The sequence below is a fragment of the Myxocyprinus asiaticus genome, chromosome 33 (assembly GCF_019703515.2).
Source record: "Myxocyprinus asiaticus isolate MX2 ecotype Aquarium Trade chromosome 33, UBuf_Myxa_2, whole genome shotgun sequence".
Classification (NCBI taxonomy): domain Eukaryota; kingdom Metazoa; phylum Chordata; class Actinopteri; order Cypriniformes; family Catostomidae; genus Myxocyprinus; species Myxocyprinus asiaticus.
The window spans coordinates 21,217,490-21,233,603 of record NC_059376.1 but is presented as its reverse complement, the minus strand read 5'-3'; the positions used below and the strand labels follow the sequence as shown (position 1 = coordinate 21,233,603).

The 16,114-nt window shown below is 37.9% G+C and overlaps 2 protein-coding genes across 2 annotated transcripts in view; one reads left to right on the top strand and one right to left on the bottom strand.

Moving 5' to 3' along the window:
- Positions 1 to 91: 91 nt before the first annotated feature.
- On the bottom strand, positions 92 to 7,973 carry LOC127424386 (RAB7A-interacting MON1-CCZ1 complex subunit 1-like). Its single transcript, XM_051669545.1, has 6 exons — positions 7,738 to 7,973; positions 2,967 to 3,076; positions 2,434 to 2,580; positions 1,822 to 1,953; positions 1,626 to 1,740; positions 92 to 958 (listed from the first exon to the last, which is right to left on the bottom strand). The coding sequence occupies exons 1-6, from the start codon at positions 7,826 to 7,828 to the stop codon at positions 723 to 725; spliced, it is 831 nt and encodes a 276-aa protein (XP_051525505.1). The 5' UTR covers positions 7,829 to 7,973; the 3' UTR covers positions 92 to 722.
- A 117-nt stretch (positions 7,974 to 8,090) lies between these two features.
- LOC127424375 (succinyl-CoA:3-ketoacid coenzyme A transferase 1, mitochondrial-like) overlaps positions 8,091 to 16,114 on the top strand; it is an 84,356-nt gene continuing 76,332 nt past the window's right edge. The window contains exons 1-3 of the mRNA XM_051669510.1: positions 8,091 to 8,278; positions 12,266 to 12,374; positions 12,578 to 12,668. Coding sequence (XP_051525470.1) covers positions 8,192 to 8,278; positions 12,266 to 12,374; positions 12,578 to 12,668 — 287 coding nt within the window. The 5' untranslated portion in view covers positions 8,091 to 8,191. The remainder of the gene's footprint in view (positions 8,279 to 12,265; positions 12,375 to 12,577; positions 12,669 to 16,114) is intronic.

The window sequence follows — 16,114 nt, the reverse complement described above, 5'->3', positions numbered from 1 at the left end:
TTTTTGAGAAAGAAAGGGTTATGACTTTTTGATAATTACTAGAGCCTTGAGACATGATTAAAAATATTAAAAATGAGCACTCACAATAATATTTCAACATTTCTTAACCCAAAATTTATTTTCGATGAAGACATAAAAAAACAAAATATGAACTTCATTTTAAAAAGAATATGACCAAAAAGTTTAGCTTTTTAAAAGTATACTATCAAAATATCCAAATTCCCATCTCTGAACATTACATCTTGTCAACGAAAGGAATAAAGATGAAACTTGTAATAAGTGAGCAAAACAGGTGTCATATACTAAGATGTTATTAAAAAGAAAAAGGTCCATGCATAAAAATGGTCATGAATACTTAAATTTGCAACATATATCTGCATTCTCCCCTCCTTTGTACCATTTCTTTTAACATATATAAATGTAATTAAAAATAAATAAATAAAAATTAAAATAAATAAAAAGAATTGCGTGATGTTTCTCAGCTGGTATATTTTTCTTAAACAAATAGTTATTTGTTTATATTTTACATTAGAAGTATTATTCCACATTCTCAGCGAAAACACACATCCAGAAAACAAGTCTGGACCGGAAGATAAGTGCCTTTTTTGTTTTCAGTATTTTTCCTTTTTAATCTTTTTTTGTTTGTTTGTTTGTTTACTTTTTTGCTAGCTTCAGAACAATGATATTTTGTGAACCTCCTCTCCTCAAAGCTCTCTCCAGGGTTACTGTAAAATACTAAGGATCTCCTTGGCATTCTCTGTGTTCCAGCCCTGACCCTGAAGTGGCCCCTCACATGCCAGCACATACTTATGCAGGATTTGTGTGCCAATATCCCGGAAATGAAGCCTATCCTCTTTGCGCTCTGTGGTGTCCATGCTGCAGTCCTCATATTTCACTGCCCAGAAACACATCTCACCAATGTACATCATAGTAAGCAAGTGAGTATCAGAAAAGATACCTAATGGAGGAAAGGGGAATAAACATTTGATTTCATTTCAATTCGTAAGTTCTGACAAGAATATAATAACATAAACACCTAACATTTTATTTTGTAATTCGTTTTTTAAAGTAAAAATTATAAGTAAAAGTTGAATTGTAGAGCACAGAAATTTTTTCTTAGCATCTCATAATATCTTGCCCATCAACTTAAAAGCTCACAACAACAGATGTCTGTACAGATTTTCAAACATTTCCTTCCAGGCAGAACTGAGAAGTTCGACAAGTTCTCTGCCATGCCTGCTTCAGAGTTATGAAGCAGATCATTTTTTATAAAATGGCAAATGTAATGCTAATAAATTCAGGCAAAAATATAAAAACAAATGTATTGTAAACCCACTACTAATCTTGAAAAGCTAATTGCTTGCTATACATGAATAAAACCACAACAGGTGTGGTTTAAATTAACATCTTTCAGAAATACACCTAAAAATGTAACATACTGATAACCTAGTAGCTTATGCTAAAACAGAGAGACTTTGTTAAGTGTAGACATAACTAAAGAAGTGAGCATTAAGACATCGGATGTCATGCATAGACATTTTGGTTTCCAAATTTCAAACAAACCCCACAAAAAATCTCAACAAGCGATGCATTTCAAAACAGAAAGCACATTTGCGAAGATGTACCTTCTGCCAGAAAATTGGCGGTTGCAGAGTCATGAAAAACCACACCATCGTTCAGCTTCACTGAGTTCCTTACTTGCAACATTCTCATAAGGTAACGCACACCTTCTTGAAGACACTGTGAAGACATGGAGCATTGCAACACTTAAATCTTGGCCACTAAAACAGGCACTGTGGAGTGAGAGGTTGGGGAAAAAACCTTAAGGAATGTGGCTTTGTTCTTCTTAATCCACTGCTTGCGCTGGTGTAGTGTGTGACAGTACATATATAACAATGCCCCACGTCTCCAGTATAGGCACTCCAACAGCTCCAGACCCAGCACAGACTGCACCTGATCACAAAGAGAGAACCAAACAAGAGTTCCTCGCAAACAGAGTGAACAAGTTAGTCTTTCCAAGAACAATTTGAAAGATACTAATTAGTCTTTTTAGGCATAAAGGGTTTTCTTATTCAATCTATGCCAATTTACCTTCATGTCATTTGGAACACAGTCATCCTATTGAGCCATAATATGTCAAAAAGTTCTCTATTCATGAAGTATTTTCATCTGATTAGTCCAACACCACTCCGAACACATTACGGCTGTTTTCATAACAGCAATAATGTAAATTGTAAAACAATGCATTTGCATTTGTTGCATTCAGGAATGTAATAAATGATGGTATCTTTCCACACAAAACTACAGGTGTGTCAACAGGAATATTAACTAGCGAGAGTGATGCTTGCCTTATTCTGAATCAGCAATATGGTGATAAATAAAATAAATGAACATGTCAAGAAAAGATCCTCTACAAATAAAGAAATACAGTACCTCTTGAGCAGGCACCAGGCGCCCTGCTAACACCTCTGGCTCTGTCAAGTCCTGTAGTAACTGCTGAATTTTAAAAGGCGAAGTGTCTTCTGGAAACTCCTGATCTACAAGCTTATTTTCCTCATAGAATGTAATGTCCAAGACAACCTGTAAAAATGTGGGGAGAAAATGGGCCATATAATCCTCAATACCAGAGATCTGGTGAAAATGACTACTGATGAGGTTTACCTTGCAAAACAGTTACCTTGTTACTTTATGTTAGCAAAGTTGTTGGTCTAAAAATGTCCTAACATGAAAATAAACCTGTGAAAAAAGAATTCCATCTTTCTCAACTCTGTAGTATATTCTTCCTGAATCTGAACAATGTTCTTACAAATTGTTATGTATGCTAATATAACAACTGACTGTTTAATTACCACATAACTTAACGTTTCAAAGTCTTAAATAGTATATATACCCTGTGAACATATGGCTAAGATGTCAAAATACAGCTCATGCTTAAAGGGAGGCAAGATCTGTGTTATGTGAAGTACCTGTGTGAAGTCCTGCAGCAGTTTAGGGAGGCTGTTGCTTTCTCCTCCATGTCTGTAAAAGTTTTTCAACTTGTCTAGTATAGAAGATGCATTCTGTAAGTAGTCATCATCTGGAAAGAAAAAACCCAATATTTAAATATCTAACACAAAAGGTCACACAGCATTAAAGTTGTAGATTTGCTGTTGTAGAAAACCATTAAGGTTACAGTTGAGTCAGAAGTTTACATACACCTTAGCCAAATACATTTAAACTCAGTTTTTCACAATTCCTGACATTTAATTGTAGAAAACATTCCCTGTCTTTGGTCAGTTAGGATCACTACTTTATTTTAAGAATGTGAAATATCAGAATAATAGTAGAGAGAATTATTTCTTTCTTTCATTACATTCCCAGTGGGTCAGAAGTTTACATACACTTTGGCAGTATCTGGTCGCATTGCCTTTAAATTGTTTAACTTGTGTCAAACGTTTTGTGTAGCCTTCCACAAGCTTCTCACAATAAGTCACTGGAATTTTGGCTCATTCCTCCAGACAGAACTGGTGTGACTGAGTCAGGTTTGTTGGCCTCCTTGCTCGCACACGCTTTTTCAGTTCTGCCCACAAATTTTCTATCAGATTAAGGTCAGGGCTTTGTGATGGCCACTCCAATACCTTGGCTTTATTGTCCTTAAGCCATTTTGCCACAACTCCGTTGGTATGCTTGGGGTCATTGTCCATTTAGAAGACCCATTTGTGACCAAGCTTTAACATCCTGGCTGATGTCTTGAGATGTTGCTTCAATATATCCACATAAATTTCCTTCCTCATGTTGCCATCTATTTTGTGAAGTGCACCAGTCCCTCCTGCAACAAAGCACCCCCACAACATAATGCTGCCACCCCCATGCTTCAGGTTTGGGATGGTGTTCTTTGTTTTGCAAGCCTCACCCTTTTTCCTCCAAATATAACGATGGTCATTATGGCCAAACAGTTACATTTTAGTTTCATTAGCCTAGAGGACATTTCTCCAAAAAGTAAGATCTTTGTCCCCATGTGCACTTGCAAACTGTAGTCTGGCTTTTTTATGGCGGTTTTGGAGCATTGGCTTCTTCTTTGCTGAGCAGCCTTTCAGGTTATATCAATTTAGGACTCGTTTTACTGTGGATATAGATACTTGTCTACCTGATTCCTCCAGCATCTTCACAAGCTCCTTTGCTGTTGTTCTGGGATTGATTAGCACTTTTCGCACCAAACTACATTCATCTCTAAGAGACAGAATGTATCTCTTTCCTGAGCAGTATGATGGCTGCGTGGTCCCATGGTGTTTATATTTGCGTACTATTGTTTGTACAGATGAACATGATACCTTGAGGCGTTTGGAAATTGCTCCCAAGGATGAACCAGACTTGGAGATCTTAGCTGATTTCTTTTGATTTTCCCATGATGTCAAGCAAAGCTGATGTCATGCACAAAGTAGATGTCCTAAATTACTTGCCTAAACTCTAGTTTGCTAATATTAAATCTGTGGAGTGGTTAAAAAATGAGTTTTAATGACATCAACCCAAGTGTATGTAAATGTCTGACTGTATATTTTCCATTACATGCACCAATTCTTTTTTTCTTGCAATGATTTGCCCTAAATCAATTTGTGGCATCAGGCTCCGAAACAGACTAACTCACCCTTTAATAGGGTTGCAAAATTCCGGGAATTTTCAAAGTTGGAAACTTTCCATGGGAATTAATGGGAATAAACTGGAAATTTGCAAAATTGCAAGTTAGCCTATAACAGGGAACTTAAATGTAGTTAAAAAACAAACAAAAAAAAAAATCTTGCAGCATAATCTTGAATAAAACAACCAGATTTAATGCAAATTCAGTTGAATTTCTACCCTGCGCTTTCCTCAATCACATGCACACAGCACACTACTTACTGCAGGCTACTTACTACAGCAGGACTATTGAAGCCACACTACTGCATTTGAGCCCAAGGACTACATCCAGTCAAGTAAGTTTTGATGATATTACTAGGGTAAATATATTTGATCTATGGTATTAAAGTTTAACTGGCAAATACTAAATCAAAATGTGTTTATACAGTAGCTAGCTAGCCAGTAAATCAGATATGCTAAATGTATGCTAGCTAACACCATTTCATTGACAATTTAAGAGGCTAGCTATCATGGTGCTAGCTAGCTCAACTGTGATGCTGTTTCTTCTGCTAGCCAGTTTTCTGTTATCATACAAGAACGTAGGTTATAGTTTGATTTAGCATGCTGATTGAGAAGTGTTCATCTATTCATCTAGCCTATTTCTATTCATTTGTCCAGCATCAATTGTAAAATATTTTTACCATTCCAGAATATTCCAACTGTTTAGCAGACTATTTATATATCTGTGCATGTCACTGCATTACTGTTTTTTTACAAGCTTTTTTCTAATCTTATTTGACAGAACAATGCCACGTGCGCCATCTGATGCGTGGATACATTTCACCTCAGCCAATGCAGAAGGCTGTGTACATTTGCAAATACTGTGCAAAGACCTATGTTAAGAATGCCACAAAGATGCAGCAGCATATAGCCAAGTGCCCAAAGTTTTTTCCAATATTTCCAAAATTCCCCAGCTTAACTTCCCATGGAAAGTTTTAGGAAAGTTTCCAGAAATTTACAGGAAATTTTCCACCCCTTTGCAACCCTACCCTATTAATACATGTGTAATAAAGGTGTAATCACATTTAATGACAAAGGACGTATTTCAGTGCCACTATGACTGAAAAGACCTCTCAAATTCTACTTAAGCACTTTATGCTCAACCTGCTGAGCATTACTTCCCCCATATGCTTGAAAACCTTTATTTCATTCATTATTAGAGTAGAACCATTAAAACACAAGAATGCATTACTATGTTTAACTTATGACTGGCAGAACCTACAACACCTAAGTGCACTTAAGCATTACATTTAGTTTGACTGTTTTAAGCAAACTAGGTTTTACGTACTAAAATGAGATTATGACAGCAGCCCACTGAACCACAACACAAGGTTTGTTGAAAAGCAAGTCGTAACTACATCTCTAATTTCACATCAAAGGCAGATAACAGCTATAACTACCGTGATGGCCAAAAGTTTGAATAATGTACAGATTTTGCTCTTATGGAAAGAAATTGGTACTTTTATTCACCAAAGTGGCATTCAACTGATCACAATGTACAGTTAGGACATTAACGTGAAAAATTACCATTACAATTTAAAAAAAAAAAAAAAAAAAGAAATAAAAAAATCAGAACTTCTTAAACTACTTCAAAGAGTTCTCATAAAAAAATCCTCCACGTGCAGCAATGACAGCTTTGCAGATCCTTGGCATTCTAGCTGTCAGTTTGTCCAGATTCTCAGGTGACATTTCACCCCACGCTTCCTGTAGCACTTGCCATAGATGTGGCTGTCTTGTCGGACACTTCTCACGCACCTTACAGTCTAGCTGATCCCACAAAAGCTCAATGGGGTTAAGATCCATAACACTCTTTTCCAATTATCTGTTGTCCAATGTCTGTGTTTCTTTGCCCACTCTAACCTTTCTTTTTTATTTCTGTTTCAAAGGTGGCTTTTTCTTTGCAATTCTTCCCATAAGGCCTGCACCCCTGTGTCTTCTCTTTACTGTTGTACATGAAACTGGTGTTGAGCGGATAGAATTCAATGAAGCTGTCAGCTGAGGACATGTGAGGCATCTATTTCTCAAACTAGAGACTCTGATGTACTTATCCTCTTGTTGTTGTCCATTTGGAAGACCCATTTGTGACCAAGCTTTAACTTCCTGGCTGATTGTACATCTGGGCCTTCCACATCTGTTTCTGTCCTTGTTAGAGTCAGTTGTCCTTTGCCTTTGAAGACTGTAGTGTACACCTTTGTATGAAATCTTCAGTTTTTTTGGCAATTTCAAGCATTGCATAACCTTCAATCCTCAAAACAATGATTGACTGATGAGTTTCTAGAGAAAGCGGTTTCTTTTTTTTTTTTTGCCATTTTTGACCGAATATTGACCTTAAGACAATTGACCAGTTTATTGCATACTGTGGCAACACAAAAACAAACACAAAGACAATTTTAAGCTTCATTTAATGAACCAAATAGCTTTCAGGTGTGTTTGATATAATGGCAAGTGATTTTCTAGTACCAAATTAGCAATTTAGCATGATTACTCAAGGATAAGGTGTTGGAGTGATGGCTGCTGGAAATGGGGCCTGTCTAGATTTGATCAAAAATGACTTTTTTCAAATAGTGATGGTGCTGTTTTTTTTTTTTGTTTGTTTGTTTTTTTACATCAGTAATGTCCTGAATATACTTTGTGATCAGTTGAATGCCACTTAAAGTACCAATTTCCATCCGAAACAGCAAAATCAGTACATTATTCCAAACTTTTGGCCGCCAGTGTACATATGCAATATTTAATATTTTATGTGCATTTATGTGCTAGCAACTTCACTCACTAAGTGCAAATAACTAGCTAGCCAACACACAAACTAGAAAATACAGCTCAAAATAATTTACTTTAACCTTTATAGAAGCCCACTGTTTAGAATGTGTCACGAAGCGACATTATAAACTATTTAATAAACACTCGGTAGTATTAACAGGGTGACAGAGCAGCAGGAAAATGTTTGTTGTGGTTCGCAGGAATGCTAACGCAGAGCGGCTAAGCTAACTATGACAACACCGGGCCTGTTCGGCCTATAAACACGCCCTGTCTTTACCAAAAGGAGTCTGTATTTGCGCCATTGACTGCAAGATTACCAGTTACCTGGTTTCTCCGTCCGAAGAGTGGCACACTTATTATCTAACTCAAAAATCCTCCTCTCCAGCTCGACGCTTCGTCTGTAGTCGTCGGCCATGACTGCGAACGACAGTCACGTGATGAGCGCGCGATTATTCACGTGCGGAGGATTTCTGAGCATATTTTCGTTTTGATTTCCTTTGTTTTAAACGGCATTTAACGTATAAACCGCGCAGCTTGAATTTATATCAAGAGAAAGTTAGTTATATGTCCACCCAAGCTCGAAATCATCTCATCCTCTGTGTTTATGATATCAGTGTTTTGAAGGGAACTTTGGAAGCGAGGGGGTTAAATGCAAATAAGATAACCGAGCCCCCTTCACTCCTCTGTCTCTTCTCCTCTCCGCCTCTCTGTGAGATCAGCAAGGGTATACCGTCACCATCATTCACCCAACACAAATTTGGACCTGTACTTTACAGACATGGCGACTCTTAAAGTTGAGAGTGTGATCTTCAGGAACTTGTCAGCCACGATCAAGTCGAACCTCACGCGACACTCGTTTGGAAAGGTCAGTGTTTAAAAACAAAAGACCGTGCATCCCGAATATTGCATGATGGTGAACGTGTCGTAGTTCGGTTTTTGTCTCTTTTGGCCCCCACTTAAAGTTGCACAAAAAAAGGTGGGATTGAGTCGGATGGGAGTGCCATAAATAGTTCATAATTAAATAGGTCGCATGTGTGCATGCGATTAAATTGTTGATGTGATGCAGTTGCATTGACACGTGGAGTTGTACCATTGCACATAGTTTGGAGACCATTATGAGGAAGTTCTTGTGCTGTACGACGTTAGCCACCTGGAGACAGACGACACACATATAACCCTGGTTTCAGAGTTAAAGACTGATAATTTAGATACAGAGTCATTGGTAAAATCTTTTCCATTCCATTTGTCTGTATTATTTAGGCTCGAGTTCTTTTATTTGGTTTTGTATGGATAGACCTATCTGATTCAGGGCCCCAAGATGTCAGTTGCAGGTCACAGCTTATCAAAGTCATTCATGTTGTCATATAAACTCAGCAAAAAAAGAAACGTCCCTTTTTCAAGACACTGTATTTTAAAGATAATTTTGTAAAAATCCAAATAACTTTACAGATCTTTATTGTAAAGGGTTTAATAAAGATCTGTAAAGTTATTTGTAAAGTTTATGGTTCATTGAACAAGCATGGAAAACATTGTTTAAACTTTAAACAATGTTTTCCATGCTTATTCAATGAACCATAAACTATTAATGAACATGCACCTGTGGAACGGTTAAGACACTAACAGCTTACAGACGGTCGGCAATTAAGGTCACAGTTATAAAAACTTAGGACACTAAAGAGACCTTTCTACTGACTCTGAAAAACAACAAAAGATGCCCAGGGTCCCTGCTCATCTGCGTGAACGTGCCTTAGGCATGCTGCATGGAGGCATGAGGACTGCAGATGTGGCCAGGGCAATAAATTTCAATGTCTGTACTGTGAGACGCCTAAGACAGCGCTACAGGGAGACAGGAAGGACAGTTGATCGTCCTTGCAGTGGCAGACCACATGTAACAACACCTGCACAGGATCGGTACATCCGAATATCACACCTGCGGGACAGGTACAGGATGGCAACAACAACTGCCCGAGTTACACCAGGAACGCACCATCCCTCCATCAGTGCTCAGACTGTCCGCAATAGGCTGAGAGAGGCTGGACTGAGGGCTTGTAGGCCTTTTGTAAGGCAGGTCCTTACCAGACATCACCGGCAACAATGTCGTCTATGGGCACAAACCCACCTTCGCTGGACCAGACAGGACTGGCAAAAAGTACTCTTCACTGATGAGTTGCGGTTTTGTCTCACCAGGACTGATGGTCGGACTCGCGTTTATCGTCGAAGGAATGAGCGTTACACTTAGGCCTGTACTGTGGAGCGGGATCGATTTGGAGGTGGAGGGTCCGTCATGGTCTGGGGCGGTGTGTCACAGCATCATCAGACTTAGCTTGTTGTCATTGCAGGCAATCTCAACGCTGTGAGTTACAGGGAAGACATCCTCCTCCCTCATGTGGTACTCTTCCTGCAGGCTCATCCTGACATGACCCTCCAGCATGAAAATGCCACCAGCCATACTGCTCGTTCTGTGCGTGATTTCCTGCAAGACAGGAATGTCAGTGTTCTGCCATGGCCAGCGAAGAGCCCGGATCTCAATCCCATTGAGCACATCTGGGACCTGTTGGATCGGAGGGTGAGGGCCAGGGTCCTCAGAAATGTTCGAGAAATTGCAAGTGCCTTGGTGGAAGAGTGGGGTAACATCTCACAGCAAGAACTGGCAAATCTGGTGAAGTCCATGAGGAGGAGATGCACTGCAGTATTTAATGCAGCTGGTGGCCACACCAGATACTGACTGTTACTTTGTTCAGGGACACATTATTCCATTTCTGTTAGTCACATGTCTGTGAAACTTGTTCAGTTCATGTCTTAGTTGTGGAATCTTTTTATGTTCATACAAATATTTACACGTTAAGTTTGCTGAAAATAAAAGCAGTTGAAAGTGAGAGGACGTTTCTTTTTTTTTTTTTTTGCCGAGTTTGTTTCATTGTTGCGCTGGGAACACGTGGTCACTAAGGGTATCTGTCCTGAGGCATAAATTGAGCTGTAGTGCAATCTCGCTTTCATGTGAAAATGCTTTCTTGACATCTGACATCTAACTTGACGACAAAATTAAAACAAATGGGCTATTCTGTCCATTTCTCTCCAAACCCCGTTGTTTTCCCCGTCTCTTCTTGTTACATGGCAACTGGACTTCTTGATTAATGTAATTAGTACTCAGCGCTTGCAATTCTCAAGCCCTGATCACAAATGTAGCCTTGCATTTCATGTTATGAAAGCTTTGGCTATTTCTTTATACAGCATACTATTTGGCACAAGTCTATGTTAGTGTCATGTGGTCGTGAGGGTCACATGAAGTTGTTCCATATACAGACAGAGCAGAAACCTTTGAATGACTGTTTCAAGGAACAACACAGCGTTAGGTAATGTGCCATGTGTTAAATAAAATATACACAATAGTTTCCTCATTGAGAGAGAAGATATGGTCTTGGGCTCTAGCTCAGTAAATTTTGTCTATTATTTATTATTACTGTTATTGTTACAGAAACATTATATAATTATATTTACATATACTGTAATAAATATCATTATTTCAGAAACGAATGCTTTATTGAAGTGAATCAAGCTTTTTCCTCTTCCTTTGACAGATAATTCATGATATCAACCAAGTACTGTTCATATTTAGCATGTCGGCGTGTTTTAAAAGTAGCCAAACCGGCATTGTTCACCAAGGCATTTTTTATGTTCATACTAAGGAAGGTTTAAAGAAATAGTTCACCCAAATATGAATATTCTCATCATTTTTCTCACCCTCACACCATACCAGATGTGTATGACTTTCTTTCTTCTGCAGAACACAAATGAAGATTTTTAGAAGAATATCTCAGCTATGTTGGTCCATACATTGCAAGTGCATGGTGACCAAAACTTTGAAGCTCCAAAAAGCACATAAAGGCAGCATAAATGTAATCCAAATGACTCCAGTGGTTTAATCCATGTTTTCTGAAGCAATCTAATCTGTTTTGGGTGAGAACAGACTAAAATGTAACTCCTTTTTCACTATAAATCTTGACATCAGCATTCTCCTTGGCGATCATGATTTTTAAGCTTCAATACACTTCCTATAGTGCCATCTATCTAGCACTCTGCATATGCGTCAAGCACTAGGAAGTGTAATCGAGCTTGATTACACTTCCTAGAGACTGTGAAAAGGAGTTATATTTTAGTCTGTTCTCACCCAAAATCGATTAGATGGCTTAAAAAGACATGGAATAAACCACTGGAAACATATGGATTACCTTTATGTTGCCTATATGTTTTTTGGAGCTTCAGAATTTTGGTCACCATTCTTTTGCATTGTATGGACCTATAAAGCTGAGATGTTCTTCTAAAATTCTTCGTTTGTGCTCCAGCAGAAAGGAATGTTGTGCACATCTGGGTTGGCATGAGGGTGAGTAAATGATGAGAGAATTTGTATTTTTGGGTGTGAACTATTCCTTTTAAGACATTCTATGCTCCTCATGAGAGGAGTTGGCATATACATTAAATGCCTTGTCAATGCACAGGATTACCTAGTAAGTTAAGATCTGGACAGGTGCAGCAAGGCAAACGGAGAAAGTACATTTTTGACCTTTGAAGTAGAGTGTTGTCTCACTAGGCTCTATTCCTCAAACCATATTTTTTATGACTGATTACTGCAGAATTGACTAGATTTTACTCACTAGAAATACACTACATTGTCTTCAATGGAATATTAGGTAGTAAATTGGAAACAGTCTTCGAGGATTTCCATTCTAGTGCTGGCTCATTGACTGTGAGTTCAAGTGAGGAAATCTGTTTAGTCAACACTTAAAGGCTCTTGCTAGATTGTTTGTTTTTGTATGTTTATTCATTCATTCTGTTGAATATCTGTGCTTGGCAGACATGTGGCTGCTACTTTTCCACTTCAAGTCAACGGTCTGCACGGTTCTATTCCAACCCTTTAGATGCTGTCAAAGATATTCCTAATGGAGCTACTGTGCTTGTTGGAGGTAAAAGTTATGATTTATGCCTTTTTCAGCAATTGTCTGCTAATTACTAATTATTATTTCTATATTATTTTTAATAATTTATTTATTATATACGTATAATACCCAAGTCAGCACATCAAAGCATTTACTGACATCCCCATTATGAATGCCTGAGGTCATGTCAGCAAATATTGTGTCATTTCTTTGCTCTTTTTCATTCACAGGTTTTGGTTTATGTGGCATTCCAGAGAACCTGATCAACAGTTTGTTGAAGACAGGGGTGAAGAGTCTGACTGCAGTCAGTAATAATGCAGGGTAAGTATTTGCAAAAGCTAACAACATAAATCTAGTTAAAACCAGACTGATCTCATTATGAATTCGGCAACAGTTGGTTGAAAGTTCTGCAGCTAAAGTCGGTCTGTGCTTGCTGAAATTTGAAGCACTGCCAACAGTGGCCCAAACTGGAAGTGTTGTTAAATGTATTGGCATGTGTGAGCTGTGTTTTCTGGGTGAAATGTCCACACAGTGGCACCAAAAGCAAGTTGTATTTTTATTAAATGTAAAACAGTCAGGAATGCATATTTTATTAACCATTCACTCTAACCTTAACCCAAACCCCAACCCTACACCTAATCAGTGGAGTGAAATGTAATCTTTGAGGGAAAATACAACCACTGAATCTCACTCATAATTGATTGTATATGCTATAACTTCCTGGCTTCCGAACCCGTGTCTCTGAGGCTGCTTGCACAACGTGTTATGGGTAGTGCCACAACAAAAGGTAAATACGTTTGAATTGATGCAGAAATGTGGGATTGGAGATAGCGCTTGTCAATAATTTAGCAGAATGGGGTCATTGTCAGGGAACTGGAATATTCGGTAGCAACATGTCGAGTTCCTGTGTGATCATGTTGCAAAACCAATGGTTTGATAAAATATGACAACCTTTGGCCCCATTTACACTTGGTATTAAAGGGATAGTTCACCCAAAAATTCTCTCATCATTTACTCACCCTCATGCCATCCCAGATGTGTATGACTTTCTTCTGCTGAACACAAACAAAGATTTTTAGAAGAATATCTCAGCTCTGTAGGTCCTCACAATGCAAGTGAATGGTGATCAGACCTTTGTAACACAAAAAATCACATAAAAGGAAACATAGAAGTACAACCCCAATTCCAAACAAGCTGGGACAGTATGAAAAATGGTAATAAAAACAAAAAGGATTGATTTGTAAATTATATTCACCCTTTGCTATATTGAAAGCACTACAACTAAACATTATATGATGTTTTACCTTGTGAATTCCGTTTTTTAATTTTTTTTTTAAAAATGTACAGTAATTTCAAATCAGATAATTGCAACACACTCCAAAAAAGTTGGGACAGTTGAGGATGAAACGTCACCATTTCTTCTAAAAACACTTAAGCATTTAGAAACTGAAGACACAAACTTGTTAAGTTTAGAAAGTGGAATTTCCCCCCATATATCCATTATGAAGGTCTTCAGCTGCACAATTGTACGGGGTCTTTGTTGCCGTATTGTGTACTTCATAATGCACCACACATTCTCAATTAGAGATGGACAGGACTGCAGGCAGGCCAATCTAGCACCTGCACTCTCTGCTTATTTGGCCAGTATGTGGTTTGAAGTTGTCCTGCTGAAAATTCTGGGACGTCCCTAGAAAAGACGGTGCTGGATGGCAGTATATGCTGCTCCAAAATGTTTACATATCTGTCTGCATTAATGGTGCCCTCACAGATATACGAGTTACCCATGCCATGGGCACTGACACACCCCTGGCCCATTCAGACACTGGCTTTTGGACACTGATAACAGCTTGGATGATCCTTTTCCGACGGCTGTGTTTTTCAAAAACGATTTGAAAAGACTCATCAGACCAAAAAAACACGGTTCCACTGTTTTACTTTCCATCTAAGATGAGACCGTGCCCAGAGAAGTCGGCAGCGCTTCTGGACAGTGTTGATGTAGGGCTTCTGCTTTGCATAGTAAAGTCTTAAGTTGCATCTGTGGATGCAGTGGCGAATGGTGTTGACTAACAAAGGTTTACTAAAGTAATCCCAAGCCCATGTTCATGATGAAATTAAATTCACAAGGTAAAACATCATATAATATTTAGTTGCAGTGCTTTCAATATAGCAAAGGCTGAATATAATTTACAAATTACTCCTTTTTGTTTTATTACCATTTTTCATACTATCCCAACTTTTTCGGAATTGGGATTGTAATCCATAAGACTCCAGTGGTTAAATCAGTGTCTTCAGAAACTATATAATAGGTTTGGGTGAGAAACAGATACAAATTTAAGTCGTTTTTTAACTCTAAATATCCACTTTTACATCTGAAAATAAATGTGAAGTTGGAGATTTAGAGTAAAAAAGGACTTAAAATTGTATCTGTTTCTCACTACAAAACACTACACTAATTTAATAGATATGTTTTTGGAAGTTTTAGGAAAACTCTAAGAAGTTTTGACAAATGTTAGGTATAAAGTTGCATTAGTAACGTTCTTGAAGTATGCTTTTCTCCAGTTTGGCTGTTTGAAGCCTAGTGTTCAATGAATTGTTTGTTGTCAGAAACTTTGCACTGCGAGTTCTGAATCTCAGGCTCTTTGTGGTGAAAAAAGCTCTTGGCCTACTGCAGAGAGTGACTGATCTGTAGAGACTGTAATGTGAAACCATCGTCACAGCAGTACTTGGCATTAGCATGCATTGCTCACACAGAAGGACACTGTTTCCTATGCAGCGTATTTTTTTTTTTTATCATCAACCCCAGCTGATACAACAGACATTTTGTTTTGAAGCAGTTATGGGCTACTGTACTTAATACAGGTTAAAATTTTTCATATTACTAGAGCTTGTGTCAAAAGAGCTTCCACAGCCCTGCAGCAGTGTCATGTAGATAATTACATGGGGATTGAAACAAACATCATATTGATAGTTTTAGGAATATTTTTTAAAGGGACAGTTCACTCCAAAATAAAAATTCTGGCATCATTTACTCACTTTCATGTTCTTCCATTTCTTTCTTTCTTCCTTAGAATGCAGAAGGAGATTTCAGGCAGAATGACTGCCTCAATCACCATTACCTTTCATTGCATCTTTTTTCCCTGCAATGAGAGTCAATGGTGACTGAGGCTGTCATTCTACTTAACATCTCATTTTTTGGTTTTCCACGGAAGAAAGACATTTCAAAGTCAGTTCAAAGACAAAGTCATACAGGTTTGTAACTGCATGAGGTTGAATAAATTATGGTAATAATAGGTAATTTAAACATAAGGTAATTTGTTTTGTGAACTTTAATGTAAGAATTTGAAGGATTTAAGAGTTAAGTACTAGTAATTACATTGTGCTTTTAAAATTCGAGATTCAAATATAACCTCCACATTTGACCTAGATAGGGCATTTGACTGTGTCATTTATCCTCTAACATAAAACAAATCTCTAAGCACAAAAAAGCCATTGTCATTTCTCTCCTTGGAGAAAAATTGAAGAGGACACATTAGAAGATTTAATGAGAACATGACATGACACAGCATGCTTCTAATTGTAGCCTTTCTCGGTCCGATGAATGAATCGTGACATGAGGAGTCTGTGCGCCCTGTTGAGCGAATGAACCTAGAAAATATAAATGAGCTCATAAAATGTCTGTATGAACTTGCATTAAACCTCATCAGAATTTTTTTTTTTTTTTTTTTTTACAAATTAACCCTTAAAGTTGCTGTAAGCGATTTATATTT